Source organism: Zootoca vivipara, chromosome 3 (genome assembly GCF_963506605.1).
Source record: "Zootoca vivipara chromosome 3, rZooViv1.1, whole genome shotgun sequence".
NCBI lineage: Eukaryota > Metazoa > Chordata > Lepidosauria > Squamata > Lacertidae > Zootoca > Zootoca vivipara.
Genome location: NC_083278.1, coordinates 43,834,557 through 43,853,064, shown reverse-complemented (window position 1 = coordinate 43,853,064; position 18,508 = coordinate 43,834,557). Strand labels below are relative to the sequence as shown.

General features: G+C 44.9%; 1 protein-coding gene across 5 annotated transcripts in view; it reads right to left on the bottom strand.

Moving 5' to 3' along the window:
• The window catches only part of KLHL32 (kelch like family member 32), a 77,068-nt gene that overhangs the window by 5,309 nt on the left and 53,251 nt on the right, over window positions 1-18,508 (bottom strand). For 2 of the 5 annotated variants that reach the window (XM_035109348.2, XM_060272607.1), the window contains 4 exons: window positions 17,246-17,972; window positions 6,150-6,208; window positions 2,684-2,876; window positions 1,594-1,688 (listed from right to left, as the gene is read on the bottom strand). In XM_035109348.2, coding sequence (XP_034965239.1) covers window positions 1,594-1,688; window positions 2,684-2,876; window positions 6,150-6,208; window positions 17,246-17,972 — 1,074 coding nt within the window. Of the gene's footprint in view, window positions 1-1,593; window positions 1,689-2,683; window positions 2,900-6,149; window positions 6,209-17,245; window positions 17,973-18,508 lie in introns of those variants that run through there. The other 3 variants (XM_035109356.2, XR_004692223.2, XM_035109357.2) reach the window with 3 other exon arrangements.

Here is an 18,508-nt window from a genome sequence, read left to right as displayed (position 1 = left end):
GTTAAATAAGCAGGGAGACAATATACAACCTTGTCGTACTCCTTTCCCAATTTTGAACCACTCAGTTGTTCCATATCCAGTTCTAACTGTAGCTTCTTGTCCCACATAGAGATTTCTCAGGAGACAGATGAGGTGATCAGGCACTCCCATTTCTTTAAGAACTTGCCATAGTTTGCTGTGGTCGACACAGTCAAAGGCTTTTGCATAGTCAATGAAGCAGAAGTAGACGTTTTTCTGGAACTCTCTAGCTTTCTCCATAATCCAGCGCATGTTTGCTATTTGGTCTCTGGTTCCTCTGCCCTTTCGAAATCCAGCTTGCACTTCTGGGAGTTCTCGATCCACATACTGCCTAAGCCTGCCTTGTAGAATTTTAAGCATAACCTTGCTAGCGTGTGAAATGAGCGCAATTGTGCGGTAGTTGGAGCATTCTTTGGCACTGCCCTTCTTTGGAATTGGGATGTAGACTGATCTTCTCCAATCCTCTGGCCATTGCTGAGTTTTCCAAACTTGCTGGCATATTGGGTGTAGCACCTTAACAGCATCATCTTTTAAAATTTTAAATAGTTCAGCTGGAATATCATCACTTCCACTGGCCTTGTTATTAGCAGTGCTTTCTAAGGCCCATTTGACTTCACTCTCCAAGATGTCTGGCTCAAGGTCAGCAACCACACTACCTGGGTTGTACGAGACCTCCATATCTTTCTGGTATAATTCCTCTGTGTATTCTTGCCACCTCTTCTTTATGTCTTCTGCTTCCGTTAGGTCCTTACCACTTTTGTCCTTGATTATGGTAATCTTTGTACGAAATGTTCCTTTCATATCTCCAATTTTCTTGAACAGATCTCTGGTTTTCCCCATTCTATTGTTTTCCTCTATTTCTTTGCATTGCTCACAGTCCATATAAGAATGGCTATTAAATATTTGCATCCTTTTTTTCTTATTTCCATGTATTTTAGTTATTACAAATGGCTTCCTTTCATGTATGTAGTAGATTGTGTCTAAATATGTCCTCTCAAAATCAATGAAAACTTAAAAAAATAATAATCAGTGTAAAGCACATTTCTTGTTAAAACAAATCCTCAAAGCTGTGTCTCTAAGGAAAGATCAATACTTGGCACACTCTCTAAAGGCATGCAATTTTTGTAAATCGCCTAAACATACACTCTTAAAACAATGTGAATTGATGTTAAAGACCAGGATTCCTACCAAACTTTTCATTGGGAATCAGCACACATGCACATGTCAACTCTGTTGGTTCCCTACTATTTCTGCTTAAGCCCACTTATTAAAAGCAAGAGTTCAATAATATCAGTGGAAAATAAATGTATGTGGCTGTACTACTATGAAGACTGCTGAATAAGCAAGCATTTTACCTTTACCCCAATGAGCTTTTTCAAAAGTAAAGTGTTGCTGCCAGCTTATGATCCTAACAGTTTACTTTAAACAAGTTGCTTTTCCTCTTTTCTTAGAAGTTTAAATCAATTGCATAGGTCTGTTTCACAAAAAAAGATATCCTAGTGTGAACAATTCTGGAAAAGGTAACCTTGCAATACCACTGGGAGAGACTCGAAAGAAAGAGCCTAAACCACTGACCTGGATACATGCTGAGGGTTCATTTGTCCAAAATGAGTAGCCACCAACTAAGTATATTCTGCCATTGTGAACAGCAACTCCCGATTCATTTTGGCCTGAAGCAGAAAAACAAAACCATATGTGTTATTTTTTTTAAAAAAAATTACTACTACTATACTGTGGGATGCTGCTCATAGATTCAGCTAGCCAGCTGTTTACATGGAAACATTGCTATAATCTCTCTTAAAACAGAGTCAACAGACAATGTTTTTGAAGAATCTAAACACACCCATGCAAGTTGTAAGTTCTACTTATTGTAAATTTCTCCTGCTACTGCACACATTTGCCTGAGCATTTCCATCCAAGTATATTTTAAAACATGTACAGCACTCTTCAGTGTTTCTATTCCCACCATGCACCAAATAATTGCTATTTTGAGAGGAATGGATTATCCCACAATCAAGAGCTGATGTACAAGCTGTGTTCTTGCACTGGTATACTGTACACCACAGTCAGATACAAGTGGTCTTTACTGGTTGTGATAGCACTGATCACTTTTAGAGCAGGATAAAGGGCACCTGAACTTGTTTTAACAACTCCCCATCCTCTGTCTTTGCAGTTGATTAGCAATAATAAGCCACCTATGAGCAAAAGACAACAGTAGCAGGTACTGGTCATGGGATAGAAGGAGAAAGATTGGAGTAGAGCAGGCCTGCAACAACTTTTGCAACCCCACCCAATAAAAAGAAGAGCTTCTAAATAAGTTGCCATACATGACAGGGCTGGCCTAACAGGTCAAAAGTGGTGCATGTCTGGGATGAGGAGAATTAGTGTTTTCAGCACTCTGCACATTTAATTATATGAAGTAGGGAAAGGAATCCAGATATTTCCTCTTGTATCACAGAGTATCCAACACTGGGCTCCTGTTCGTTTATTGCTTTGATGCCAGAACTGCCATGAAGCTGATTGTGTTTTGCTCCCTTACAAATCAGCAAAATACAAAGCTCAAACAGTGCAAACTGAATTAAAAAGTGAGGGAGGAGGGAAGAATTTGACCTGAAACTTTGCTGTAGTGCCATACTCTACTAAAATATAGAAACAAAATACTTGCCTGTCAACAGACTGAAGTTGCAGCGTGTCCACTGGTCAGTGTCTATATTATAGGAATCTATGTGGCGGACAAGAATCCTGTCATTGTTATAATCCAGGTCATTGCCTCCTAAAACATACAGCTTCCTTTGCACAGCTGCCATTGAATGGTAGACTCTTCTCTGCAACATGGGGCTGCGGCTAAGCCATTTATTCTGTAAATATAAACATAAGAGAACTGGTTCTCATTAATTTCTATAGGAAAAAAAGAGATCTTCTTTCTTACTAGGTTCAAGGTGGCTTGCAATAAATGTTACCCATATAGCCACATCAAATATCGTTTGAAAATTAAGTTTTCATAGCCTAAGCTATTAAAATTAACCAAACGAATGAAAATTTAGCACTAACTTTTTCCCAGGCAGTAAAGTCTTGCTTGGTGCCCTTTTATTTCTTAATGCATATCACTGGTTAGGTAAACAATAGTGATATTTTCAATTGGTAAAAGAAGAGATGAAACAAATTTATTATTAGAAGAATGGAGAGTAGTGTGCATGAAACAGTGGAAATCGTAAAACAATTGCACCATGCAGCCCCCATAATGTATAGCTATCCGTTATACTGTGTGTTATTTGGCTAGGAGGAATTAATATTTGCATTAGCAGTCCAGTCCCTTGACACAGAACTATAGACACCATCTGCTTTGCAAAGCCTGCCTGCATCCCCTGATCATATCTTAGCTTCCTCCACAGCAGTGACTGCCAGGTAAGCTGCTAAGCACTGCAAAGGCAAGGAAACAGAGGGGCCTGGTGGGGTCATTCCTAATAAGCCAGTGTGTGAATACTAATCAGCAGTGGAGAAGCAGAGGTCACCCCAGCCTGCCTGTTGGCAGGTAGCTATGTGCTCAGTGGCAGATGGTAGGCATTATCAGTGCTCCACAAAGGCCTAGCGCAGAAGCAGGCACTAGCACCGAATTATAGAGGTATTGAGATTCTGTGCAAGGCGCAAGCAGATGTGAGGTTCTTCCAGTGCCCACCGTATACAATATGCCAGCAGAATTTTTAAAAAGAGTGTGGGTGTAAAAACACGAAGCCGACCTCATTGTAAGAATGCTAACATGCACGCTTTCTACCTATTAACTGTTTGTGTTTGGGGGCTCTGGCCCAAAAGGAACCCAAGTATGCAGAGGGCAACAAAGTGGGAGGAAACAGCTTCTGAGCCCCCAAAGGCAACAAAATATAAGACACATGAAAAATGGGAGCATTAGAAAATGTAAATAAATAGGCAGGGTGTACTTTTTGTTCATAGCGAGGCTGAAACTGCTGTTGACAAACATTTGCATGCAAAACAAATCGTAGGCTTCGTACAGAGAGAAGTCAACTGGGCTAGGTTTTCGTGCAAGAAATGCAGGTACTTCTAAGGGGTTTAAGGTGGCTCAATGCACTACTAAAATCAAGCCTCTTTTCTGTAATCACAAATCACTATTTTGCCAGCAAATGGGACTGAAGAATGCATGAAATCTGCCTAAAGCTGGAAGTAGAAATTATACAAAACAGATGGCTCCTGGTGGTGAATCATAGAATCATAGAGTTGGAAGAGACCACAAGGGCCATCCAGTCCAACCATCAAAGCATTCTTGACATATGCCTGTCAAGCATATTGTTAAAGACCTCCAAAGAAGGAGACTCCACCACACTCCTTGGCAGCAAATTCCACTGCCGAACAGCTCTTACTGTCAGGAAGTTCTTCCTAATGTTTAGGTGGAATCTTCTTTCTTGTAGTTTGAATCCATTGCTCCGTGTCCGCTTCTCTGGAGCAGCAGAAAACAACCTTTCTCCCTCCTCTATATGACATCCTTTAATATATTTGAACATGGCTATCATATCACCCCTTAACCTTCTCTTCTCCAGGCTAAACATACCCAGCATCCTTCTTGAACTGTGGTGCCCAGAACTGGACACAGTACTCCAGGTGAGGTCTGACCAGAGCAGAATACAGTGGTACTATTACTTCCCTTGATCTAGATGCTATACTCCTATTGATGCAGCCCAGAATTGCATTGGCTTTTTTAGCACAAATGTCTCATCATAAAGCAAGTTGCACCAAATATTATTTATTTTCAGGAAACATTTACTACATTTGCATCTAGCCTTTCTTCAAGGTAGTACGGGTCATTCTTCCCTCTCCACTCCATTTTATCCTGTCAGCCATGTTTGAGGTAGGCAAGACTGAGAGAAAGTGACCAGCCCAAGGTCATCCAGTGAGCATATGGCTGAATGGGCTTTTGAACCCAGGTCTCCGAAGCCCTGCATCTCCACCCATTCTTCCCTAACCTAGTGTCCCCCAGCTGCTGGACTACAGGGAGCATGGTGGCAGATGGGAGTTCAAAACATCTGGAGATCACAAAATTTCAGAACACTGTTCCAACCATAGCTGCCAAGTTATCCCTTTTTTTAAGGGATTTTCCCTTATGCTGAATAGGCTTCCTCGCGAGAAAAGGGAAAACTTGGCAGCTATGGTTCCAACCACGACACAAGGAGAAGAACAAGATACAGAGCTGTCTTTACCCAATATGTGTTGTGAGGGTCTTTTAACTGGTTTTTATTTCATTAGGAGAAGAAGAATATTAACTGAATGATTAAGAATCTGGTCTAAAGGTTCCTCAGAAAGGTGCACTAATATCACTTGACTACATTCCAAAACACAGCTAAGTGTACGTAACCCCACTTATTTCAACAGGCTTAAGTCTTAAGTCTGAGTTGGACTGTGGCTTTTGTGTTTTAAGAATTGCAGCCTTCCTACTTGCACCTGACATTCCACTAGAACCTACCTCTGAAAATGAAGTGATAGGTGTATATGCATACAGAGAATTGTTGGCTTCACCAGCTTTCAGCCTATTACATATTATTTGTGGCACTTTTAAAAAATGATTAGTAGTTCTACGTGCAAGACGCCCAGGGCTTGACTTGGGTCACTTAATAATCCAAGGTTCAACTTCAGGCTTCCTAGCTGGGAAATTCCATAATAACAGCAGGAGTCTTTACATTTCCAACTATTAATTTATACAAATAGATACCAAGGTCATGATATTTGCCACACAATAAGAATATGCAGCACCAACGGATCGCAGGATCATAGGGATCAAGGATACCCATCTCTCATCAGTGCAAAGGCAGACTGGAATACAAGTTTTGCATAAACTTCCTGTATCTTCCTTCACCATGAGCTTCAGCACTCAAGTAACATACATTGCAGGGACAGAGACGGTGGATATTAAGACACAGACTGTCCTGGTGAGCTGCTTCTTTGCATACATGTTTAAAGAGCAAGGGAAAACAGGGCTCTCTTGAGGCCTACCAGGATCTGCGCTTTTATATCCTCATCTAAGCTACTATTGTTTGGAATGAGATGCTTTACCCATTGGATAGTGCATTTACTCACATACTTTGCATTCTTTGTGTTTAAATAAATACTTGTAATATATAACTTACTTGTGAAGGATCATACACCATTAGCCTGTTCTGATATTGTGCCGTATTTGTTACTCCTCCTGTAACAGATGTTTACAGTGTTACACGAACATTAAACACAGTTGGGAATGCATTAAAGCAAATTATCTACCATTAGGAAGCATACTGAAATTTTTGCCATGCTATATGCAAAAAAAAAGAATATTTATGTCAAGTTTCACTTTCCAACATCCTTATTTCTCCAGTGGCAAGTTAACAATATGCCCATGTTGTTTCATGTGCCACAAACCACAACTAGACAAAATAAGTCGCACCCTTTGAATACTGAAGGGTACCTGAAGGTCACCAAGTCCTGTTTCTTCTGCTGAGAGAGGTCCTCTGAACGAACACAGTTAAAGTAAGGACAGCAGTAATATGTTGCATGATGACACAAATATATGCAAGACATCTGGAAGAATAGGGCTGTCCTAAGATTAAATTCAAGGTATATTATATTAGGGTGGGGTGACCCTGTACAGTACCATAACCTTGGAGAAGTGTCAGGATAAAAATACATCTAATCATAATATATGCTAAAAACAATGTCATTTGTAGCCACCTATCCTGCTGACTGAACTTCTGTGATGTTGCAGAATGCTGGTGAACATTAGAGGGGGAAATTGCACAATGTCTGCTGGTATAAGGTAATTTCTCATTGTCCCCATGTAAATTAATTTTAGGAAGGGCACAGCTTTTTCTCCATCCCAACTGTCTGTCACAAACATGCACTGAGACAAATCAGGTGTCTCCTATTTGGTACACTTCCATGTCACCATTTGCGGGCCCATGCGCATTGTGTCTCGAGAGCTGGGAAGAGGTAGTAACTTAGGAACAACAAAACAACATGACAAGATCTTGTAATTAAACTGGCCACTACAGATGACACAAAGCTTTGGCATAGCCACTGGGTGTGTATCCTGAATCATTCAGCCCAATTACTAGATTATTATTCACAAGGGTTGGTCCCGGGTTAAGGGTGACCCCTCCCAGGCCACCAGATGGAAGTCCTATGGCCCATCTGCTTCTGTCTGGAGCTTTGGCCAGAATCTTCAACCCAGACCCCTTCACCAGGGTATCCTGAGATTTTGACATAGCCAAAGGGAGAGGGTCCCTCTCACCCTTCAAGTTAGACTGAGAATTCAACCCAATGCCTTTTTCCCCCCTCCGCCAAAATTGTGGCAGTTGCTCCGGTATGAGGAAGTCAAAAACCCCAAAGGAGCCCAATTTGTCTACAGGCAAATTTCTCCCTGGCCCTGAATATGGTGACTGATTGAACTCCACAAAAAGGTCTACTTGTTGCCTACAACAGAGTCAAACTTACAGGGAGGGAGGGATTGCCAACTGTACTCTGGCTCAAAGTGCAGCCATCTTAAATGCAATGGCGGCGGACCAAAGTGAATACTAAGTTCAGCTGGTCCGCTGCTGAAGACCTACCCACCCCCCCCACACACAAAGGCCATGATTGGCCCATTTGAAGCTATGATTTTGGCAGCATACCCCTCATGGTGGTTCAAGGCCGAAAATAGACTTGACCAGCTCCAAGGGACAAAGGTACCACTCTCACCAGCTCCTGCAGCTGTACCAGGCTGCAGCTGCTGCTTCCCTAAAGAGGTAAAGAGTCTTTTTCTTGTGGATCCCATTACTTGAAAAACTACACTTAAGTTGCAAAGTTGGAATTTCAAGTAACAGCTACAAGGATGAAAGAGAGTGAAACACAAGTGCTGAAAGGGAGGAACAAGGAGTGTGAATTAAAAGTTGGGAAAGGAGGAGCTTTGTACTTTTTACAGAAATGCTTAGTATGCAAGGAAATCTAGAAATCTCCTTCATTGCAACCTCAAAGCTCAATCAGATCAGAATTTCTCATTTCTTTTCTCTCTCTTTTTAAAGGTAAGTAGAGGGCTGACCGGATGCGGGTGGCGCTGTGGGTTAAACCACAGAGCCTAGGGCTTGCCAATCAGGTCGGCGGTTCAAATCCCTGCGACGGGGTGAGCTCCCGTTGCTCGGTCCCAGCTCCTGCCAACCTAGCAGTTCGAAAGCACGTAAAAGTGCAAGTAGATAAATAGGTACTGCTACAGCGGGAAGGTAAACGGTGTTTCCGTTTGCTGCTCTGGTTCACCAGAAGCGGCTTTGTCATGCTGGCCACATGACCTGGAAGCTGTACGCCGGCTCCCTCGGCCAATAGCACGAGATGAGCGCCACAAGCCCAGAGTCGGCCACGACTGGACCTAATGGTCAGGGGTCCCTTTACCCCCCCCCCTTTAGAGGGGTGACCAGTAGTGGGACCATAGCACACAGGAAGTGGCGGGGGGGACGGACGGTACTCTTTCTGCCTGTGTCACTGTTCCCAGTAAGACTATCCATGCTGTTCATTCCAGGAGTGAAGAGGCCTTTTTATGCATAATGGGTTGGGTTGGGTTGGGTTGGGTTATGGGGCCAGAGAGACAGGAAAGAGTGTGGAAATAGAGAAACTGAAGGGCAAGCAGGCTGACAGAAAGGTACAAAGTATTTTCATTTCAAAATGGTGAGTAACTAAAATCCAGCTCCTCTCTCAACCCAACCGATGATGATCTGCTATAGGCTGCTATAGAAGCCTGTCCACAGCACAAGAATCATGCAAATGTGAAGGAATACTTTTGCCACAGACGTTTGTCTGGCTGGGTCTTAACATTGGTGTGGAAGCATACAACATGCATTGCTTTGTACCGGGGATGTTTTCCCCCCTGCATGTTTAATTTTTCTCACGTGCACACACATACCTACACCTTAAAGCCATTACATTCCATTTGCTTTCTTCCTCCCCCCCTCCCTTTTTTTAAAAAAAAGATTCATTTGCCAAAATGAGATGCTATGGATTTACATACAGATTTGACGACAGAAAAATAGACCTGGAATTAATAGCACAGCCTCTATATGTTTTAATCCTCCCTTCCCCCCTCAGATCAAATACCCTTGCCTCCAGCAGAATTCCTGGCTTTGAAAGTCATCAAGCTGATTTGACTGCTCTTAGGTTAGACTGCCACATGCTGTTCCACTGCCCCCCTGCAATCACCGCATTTGCAGGAAGATTCTCTGCCAACAAGTATATTTTATAGATTGGCAGTTTTGCTCTCTCTCCTCTCCCCCATCTCCCCTTAACCGCCACCTTCTCCCCAGGGGAAGAATATGCATCTTAACAGCTTTCTATAGATTCATCTGCCATTAACTATGCCATTTCTTATCAGCATCAATTTTCAAAAAACCAAGTTTATCCTAACTTTGAAGTGCTACGGTGAAAAAGTTTCAGGGCTGTTGTTCTTTTATATATTTATAAAAGCAACCTACCAAAATTTAAATTTAACAAGCCCATCAAGCGCCCCCCCCCCCCCGCAAACGACCATTTTAAGAATACTCTAGGCAATGGAGGAATAGGTATAAAATGTCTTTTAAAAAATAGCAGAAAAATAAAAGTTTAAATGGTACCAGAAAAAGTGATGTTTTTCCATCATAAAATGGGACAATCAAAAGGCAATTGCTTTTACTTCCCTGCACTGCTTTCCAAAAGGAGAATGATAATATCAGTGGAGATGATATCCGGGTGCGTTTAAAAATAAAATCTATAATAAAGTCTTTTAGAAGTCAAGCAACCTGTAAATAGATTTCAAATGCAGGAGGAGAAAAATGTATCAGTAAGCGATTGTAATTTTTTTGGATCGCTGATTGCTGGCTGAATTTATATACAACTACTGGGATAAATAATGCACCGCGTGAGAACAACTTCGCTGTGTTGGATTAGTGATCTATTCAGACCAGAATCCTGTCTCTGATGCCATGAAATTTGTTGTTTACAGAGTATACCTGTTATGTACTGAGCTGAATCCTAGAACAATAGGATTCAGAAACAGCGGGAGCTACCCAATCCAACTCCAGGTGGAAGTGAATCCGCAACCTGATTGGCCTGCTGGAGCAGCCAATCAGGCAGCTGGCAGAAGTGAATCTGCTACCTGATTGGCCTGTAGGAGCAGCCAATCAGGCTGCAGGCAGAAGTCAATCCACAATATAATTGGCCCACAGGTGTAGCCCTGAAGTAGCCAATCACGCAAGGCCCATTGTGTAAATAATGTATATAAGCAGATGGTTTTGGGAAAAGAGCCATTCTTCTTCTCCTCTTCTCCTTGATGACTATGAGCTGAATAAAGAGCATGAAATTCACTCTCGACTCCGAGTACATTTCACTGGCGACGAGGATGGGATCCTGCTGAGCTGACCGCCACCACGCACTGCACCGCAGCACCGCCACCTGCTGCACCGCTGCATCGCACCGTGCATCCAGGCTTCAGCTCCAGGACCCAAGGAACCCAGAATGGCAACCGACAGCAGCTTCTCGCCATTCAAACCAGCATCAGGAGACTGGGAAGGGTACGCCGCCCGTTTCAACTTCCTCCTGCAAGCGAAAGAAGTCACCAACGATGCCATGAAGAGGGCGACATTCTTCAGCGTCTGTGGAGAGGAGACGTTTGAAATCGCCCGGGCTCTCCTTGCACCTAGAGATGTCGCTACCGTCTCTTACAAAACAATAATGGAACGGCTGAAGGAGCACTTCTCACCACAGCCCTCGGTGGTAGCTTGCCGAAATGCCTTCTACGCAAAGCGGCAAGCCCCGGGGGAAACCATAACTGGGTTTGTGACCTCCCTCCGCCAAGCCGCCCGGCTATGCAACTTCTCAGAGTTGGAGAACATGCTTCGTGACCGCCTCGTCGGTGGCCTGAGGGACGAGATGTTGCAACGACGCCTCTACGCCAAAAAAGACCTCACGTTCCAGATTGCTCTGGAGGAAGCCCTGGCAACCGAAGCCGCCGAGAGGTCAACGCAAGAGGCACGACCGGCCCCGCCATCCCAACCGAGGGTCTACCACGAAGACCTCACCGACGAATCCGAATCTGACAGGGAGGAAGTACACCGAGTACAGCGGCGCACTCAAGCAGCACACACACCACAGCAGCCTCGACGAGAAGGAGGGAACTGTGCAAGCTGCGGGGAGAACCACGAGAGGAGGACCTGTCGTTTCCGCAACGCAGAGTGCAGGCAGTGCAGAAAATTGGGACACATCGCCCGGGTGTGTCGGGCTCGACTCACCCGTCGACAAGCATCAGATGACCGACCCAGGAGCCCCAGGTCACACGGCACCATGCACCAAGGCAACTCGACGGAGATCACGGACTACCAGGTATTCCAGTTGCCCCATCCCAGCACAGAGAAAATTTATATAGAGGTACAGATAGAGGGAGCCCCATGCCGCATGGAGCTGGACACGGGTTCAACTCTATCCATAATCTCGGCCCGAACATTAAGGGAACTGTGCCCTAATGGGGGTCCCAAACTAAGGCCGGCCCCATTCACCCTCCGGGACTTCCAGAAACGTAAGGTCCCTACAATGGGGGTGGGGACCTTCAGGGTGCAATATCGAGGGCGAAAGCAACAATTGGACTTGCTGGTAGTTAAGGGCCCCTACGTTAGCTTACTGGGACTGGCATGGTTTGGACCTCTGGGGCTAGCCGTTACCGGGGTGAACCGCACTAGCTTACAAGTGGACGTGGACGCCATATGCAAAGAGTTTCCAGGGGTTTTCGATGGGGCATTGGGACGATATACAGGACCCCCCATTGCCCTACAGCTAGACCCCGCTGTACGACCCATCAGGCACAAGGCCCGCCGGGTCCCGTTCGCCCTGAAACCCCGCATAGACGAGGAATTGGACCGACTCGTGGAGCAAGGAGTGCTGGAGCCGGTGCCCAACGCCCCCTGGGAAACTCCAATTGTCACACCCGTCAAGCCTAACGGTTCGGTCCGCATCTGTGCAGACTACAAATGCACCATAAACAAGGCTCTCACGGCCCATGCATACCCAGTGCCAGTGGTCAGCCATGTCCTCGCCACCCTGGCTGGGTCAAAAATCTTTGGCAAACTGGACTTGGCCCAAGCGTATCAACAGTTGCCTGTGGACGAAGCCACAGCAGAGGCTCAGACGATTGTGACGCACAGAGGGGCATTCAGAGTAAAGCGGCTGCAATTTGGCGTTAGCGTGGCACCAGGCATATTCCAGAATCTAATGGACTCTCTCCTGAAAGGGATTCCTGGCGTCACCCCCTTCTTCGATGATGTACTGATCGCCGGGCCCACACCAGAGGAATTTGAGGACCGCCTCCGCTCCGTCCTGCACCGTTTCCAGACGGCGGGCCTCAAGGTGAAGCGGGAAAAGTGTTTACTGGGAGTGCCGCAGGTGGACTTTCTGGGATTTAAGGTGGACGCAGAAGGGGTCCATCCAACCGGTGACAAGGTACGGGCCATTTGTGAGGCCCCAGCGCCCAAGAGCAAGCCCGAACTTCAGTCATTCTTGGGACTATTGAACTTTTACCATGCCTTTCTTCCGCATAAGGCAGCGGTAGCGGAGCCCCTACACAGACTCCTAGATAAAAGGGCCCCTTGGGTGTGGGGCCAGCGACAAAGGGCCGCATTCCAGGCAGTCAAGGACTTGCTCGTCTCGAACTCGGTCTTGGCACACTTCGACGAGAGGCTGCCAGTGGTGCTGGCATGCGACGCCTCCCCCTATGGCATCGGCGCTGTCCTGGGACACCAACTCCCGGATGGAAGAGAGGTGCCGGTGGCATACTTCTCCCAGACGCTTGCTGCAGCCGAACGAAACTACTCACAGATTGACAAGGAGGGTCTGGCAATCGTGAAGGGCGTAAAAAAATTCCATGATTTCTTGTACGGGCGGCCCTTTACCATAGTGACTGACCACAAGCCGTTGCTTGGCCTGTTTGCCCCCGAGAAGCAGACCCCCCAAGTGTTGTCTCCACGTGTCCTCAGGTGGTCAATTTTCCTTGCCGGCTACCAGTATGCACTAATCCACCGCCCTGGGAAGGCGATGGGCCACGCAGACGCCCTCAGCAGGCTACCACTACCAGAAACAGGCCCCGACCCAGCGCCTGCGCAAGAGGTTATGACCCTGGAGCTGCTTCCCGACCGACCCATTCAGGCACAAGAAGTTGCGCACCATTCCACAAAAGATAGGGTCATCTCCCGGGTCCTGGACTGGGTGTGGCGAGGATGGCCCAGCAGCAGCACCGGGCCAGAATTCGCTGGCTACACAAACCGCAAACATGAACTGTCGGCCCACAAGGGGTGCCTGTTATGGGGAAGCAGGGTTGTTGTTCCCCAGCCCCTCCGCAAAAGGGTCCTCACAGCCCTACACGAGACACACCCAGGGGTAGTGAGGATGAAGGCCCTTGCCAGGAGTTATGTGTGGTGGCCGGGGATTGACAGAGAGATAGAGGCCTGGGTCCAACACTGCCAGACCTGCCAAGAATCCCGCCCGGATCCCATTCCCTGGCATTCATTCTTAGCCTCTGCAAGTAGTACAGTATCCTGTTTCAGTTGTTCATGTTCCTGGATGCCATTGAACCTTCACCACCACTATAACTTCCTCTTGGCAACCATACTATGTGTGGATGGGTCATTTCCCTACCTATTTTTGAGCCGGCCACCAGCCGAATTTCAGTGTGTGTGCCTTTTCATTTATTTGTTGTGGAAGTATTAGGAACAGTTGCCTAATTTCATGTGGAAAATCTTTCAGAACTGCTTTTTCAAAGCTCATCAAACTCTGCACCATAGCACTAAAAAGGTATGATTTGTAGTGCTATACTTGGACTGGCACAGCGGTGGAAAATCATTTTAATGACTTTCTATATGTAAATTGCTCCAAAAAGTACTGCATTTCCCCCCCCCAAATTTTTTGTTTTCTTTGAGAAAAAACTAAGAGAGGGGGACAGATATCCCCCTTCCCATGTCTTCAAAATTTCCAGAAATCTGTCTCTAATCAGAATTTAGCCCCTGTTCTTCAGTTGGTAGTTGGAGTGCTTAATCCTGTTTTGCTGTAAGCTGTTTGCACAGCAAGGCAAAATTGAAGCCTGCCCTCCTGCTGGATGTGGTTTGTGGGACAAGTCCTTGTGGCCCAAATTGGACCCCCTGGTGGACCAAAATTAGTCATGGGCCAGAGATTCCCCACCCCTGTACTAGCACTATATAGCATGCTATCTGATGAACTGAAGGCATGACAAGAAGGGTGGTGGCTTTTTACAGGAGAAAATAAGGATGTAAATTAAGTGCTTTGCTAGGTCAGAGCAAGGTTCAATCTAGGCTCACATTTTGTCTGCAACTGTGGCCAAAATTATACTGTGGAAGCTTGCAGGAATATCCATGCTCTGTTGTTTGCATCCAGCAACTTCCATCTAGCTAGCAGGACCATTGGTCAGGGATGATGGGAGTTGTAGTCCAAAAAGAGCTGGGGACCCAAGTTTGGGAAACCCTGGGTTAGAGTGTTGAACTAGGACTGGAAGACCAGGGTTCAAATCTCCCCTCAGCAACTAACCTTGGGCTAGTTGCTGTCTCTGCCCAGCCTTCCTCACAGGACTGTTCTAAGGACAAAATAGGAAAGAGGAGAAGCAAGTGCACCACATTTAGCTTTTTATAAGAACAGTGGAATATCAATGTAATAACTAAAAAATTTAAAAATAGCTTGAGATGAAATATACGATTCATGAAAGCCTTTCCTTTGCAATTTCATGAAATGGGAAGGGAGATGGAATGAGGAAGAGGGGATAGATGTGTTGCTAATCACCAGCGATGCCGCAACTTTTGAAATCCCCAAGATCCCCACCACGGTTGTCAAAAGAAGCATTCCCCCCCCCCCCATTGCAGTATGAGTGCTGGGAAAATTTGATCTCCTTGGGTGGAAAAGCAAAAACATTCCTTGAGGGAAGAATTCTGGATCCTACGTAATAAGCAAATATCCACTGTTGCTTTCAAACATATAAGCAGTGGTGGCTGGTACTCATTGGGTCAGGTGGGGAGAAAGGCAGGGAGACAAACAGGAGGTGGAGCCAAAGCCAATGGCAGATGGAAGCCACTGGTTCCAGCTTTGTCCCCATCCTTCCTACTGAGTTCCCTAAGTACAACACGGAGGAGGAAGCTGACGGGGCTCATATATTGTGCCTGATGTATTAATGCATAACGCAAGTGTGGGGTGGGTGGATGTGCGTGCTCATGCTCCCAATTGGCAAATGTATTTTAAACCACTGAAACCTTGACCTAATATGAGGAACGGAAATCGCATTCTTGCCATGTCCATTAGCAAGGTAGTGAAAAGGGACGTCAAGTATTTCCCCGCATGCTGGTCGATAGAGAGCAGCAGCAAGGAGGGGGCCCTTTCACGGCATGCTCAAAGGCTCCCTTGGAGCATTTGTCTAACCACTTTTGAAATGGGCTGCAGGACCAGATAGACCCTTGGAATAGCTGCACTTTTAGCAATGCTTTCTCCTCTCATCTTGTGTATCTCATACTGTAAGCCATTATTATGAAATGTAAACCTTCAGCGTTTTGTTTAAACGTAACGAAGACTAAAGAAAACATGACATTTTTATTAGAAAGACCTTGAACCTAGAATTTTGAGAGAGAATAATGTATTGGGGGTTCTCCTGCCACAGCCAGATGTATATATGGCGCTGACATACGTCTTTCAGCTACTCTGACTATAAATTCCCATATAATTATACACCAAAATTTATTTCGGATAACAGAGTGCTGGTTAAACAACGAAGAGCTTGTGCTGTTTGCATATCAGCAGTTCAGGGTGACTACTGATGCTGCAGAAGCTTCAGGAGACTCGGGAAATTCTTCAATTTAATTATCCTAGAATGAGCTAGCTTGACATACTTGGATTTAAGCCAATTTAGTCCCATCAACTTCATCTACAAAGAATTTTCTCTCACACTCTGACACATATGCACACACCCCTTCCTTCCTGCCCACCCAACCTCATGCGTAATCTTAGCTTGTTTACAGATTAGGAGAGAGGCAAAGAATTGGAGCCTGCGGCCTTTATAAAGTTTGCCAAAGACAGCAGTGAGAGGAGGAAAAATCGAATGTCCTGCAAAATATACCGGTTAGACTTAGAGCATTTTCTTCCTTTCAGGTGCTGCAATATGAACTATAAAATCTAAACCCTGAAAGAAGAAAAAATGGTCTAGCCCTAACCAATATATTTCATCATTCAGAAAAAGATCATTAAACACGAAACCATAATGGTTCTGGTGCATTTCAAGGCTATTTTGCTTGAGAACTGAAAGCGTGAAAAGTATGCATCTCTTTGTGAGCAAGCCAGATCAAACACTTTTCAGAAACTGAAAAATTTAGCATTCTATAAAACCTCAAAATTACCAGTCAACAGGTGCAGAACATAACTACAGAATGCATTTCTAACATATCCCTGTTTTTACTCTCTGTGATACAAAGGGAGGGGATACGAGTGTTATTTCAATATTCCTTTTCTATACAATATTTAGAAATATGTATAAAACATTCTCACTTTTGGAAAAAAATACTCCCATTCCTAAGTTCACTATCTTTCTTCCCCAATACAACTATGTGTTTAGTTCACTTCTGTTGTTATCTACTTTCTTATACTTCAATTTATTCTAAACCAGGCATCCCCAAACTTCAGCCCTCTAGATGTTTTGGACTACAATTCCCATCATCCCTAGCCACTGGTCCTGTTAGCTAGGGATCATGGGAGTTGTAGGCCAAAACATCTGGAGGGCCACAGTTTGGGGATGACTGTTCTAAACCATGGCTTTCCTCAGTGCCATCATTCTTCTGCTGAGCTGTATAAAAATATCTGTGCATAGTAATCATATTTACATCAAGAATGTTAAGTGTACAAACATTTTCTCCCTACCCAAAAGTCCCATTATAAAGCTTTTTTTATTTCAATTTTAACTGTTTCCCCCCCAAAAAAACAAAACGCTGCACCTAATTATATCCCCCTTTCTTTAGCTGCACTTTCCTTCGTGGTTACTACTTGTGATTCTTAATCACTATAGTAACTCTCCCACCCCTCTTTGCATCCTAACTTGGTTTCTTAAACTTTGGCCTTTGGTGAATGAAAGCTAGACCCATCTTCTCCAAGACAAGTTTCCTAAAACCAACTCTCCACTGACAGTGTTTTGTCATCGCGCATATGGTTCAAACGAAACATTTTCTACCTGATATCCAAAGGAGACCATCCGCAACATATCCCGCATGGCAGGAAAGGGATCTGTCAAAGGACTGAACAAAAGTCCATTTGTTCTTCTTAGGGCAGTAGCGCTCCACCGTAGGCAACACTTGGCGCAGCTCATTTCTACCTCCGACTGCATAGAGGTATTCGTCCAAAGCTCCCAACACAAAATGTTCCCGGCAGTTCTTCATTGGACCTATTTCAGCCCAAGAATTATTTCGAGGGTTGTATCTACAAGCGGTCCGTACTGCACAAGTGCGGCCAGTGGCGTGCTCAACTTCGCCACCTGCTACGAAAAGGAAATCTCCCATGACAGCAACACAGTGGTGGCTTCTTCCTACCGGCATGGGAGCCAGCTCACTCCAGTTTGCAATCCCTGCTATATAAACGTTATCCTGGTCTACAGGATTGAAGTATCGAAGTTCTTTAACTTTGCAGATCTCCCGTTTCTTCCCTCCAATGATGTAAAGAGTGTCTGACTGGAAGCGAGGTTTTGTCCTTCTGGTCTGCCATATTGGCTGTGCATAGATACTCTGGTGATATACCAAGGCCTCATTGATCAGTGCTGTTGCGGTTTCACTAGCTTGGACAAGAGGGTGAGAGAGGGCTACTGTATGCAAGGTGTCCACGTCCATAAGCCCAAACCGAACATGCTGGAGAAGTTCATCCATGTATTGGTAACGGCAATTGTGTTCTAGCCACCTCACAGCTAGCTAGAAGGGAAGGGGGGGGACATGAAGTTATCTGCATTAGCCACAATTCAGTGTGAGACTGCTTGCATTCCTAAAAGTACTGTACATTTGCATTGCCTTATCAACAACAAATTATACTCCCAAATTTCATCTGATGCATACATAAAAACATCCCTTCATCTTTCCTAAAATAATTACAACTATCAGTAGAGTTTATGTATGATAACAGAGCTGTGTTGGCTGTTAGCTCACTGATGCTTTTTCTGAACACACAAGGGAGAGTTACCCTACATGATAAGACACAGCAAATAGTGCAGCATCCCAAAATGACCAAAAAGCATGTATCATATCGGAAATCAATCTGTTAGAACAATACAGAAAAAAGGAGACACTGGCTATGTTCTGAATTTCAGGTGTGCCCTATTCTCAGTTGTGTGTAAAAGCCTTGTGCATGCGTGCACAATCAACTACACTTTACTTTCCTACTACTAGATATGTGTAAACTAGAATATACTGTGAGAAGCACAAAGCACTGGAGAAGTCAAAGAGCTTGGAAT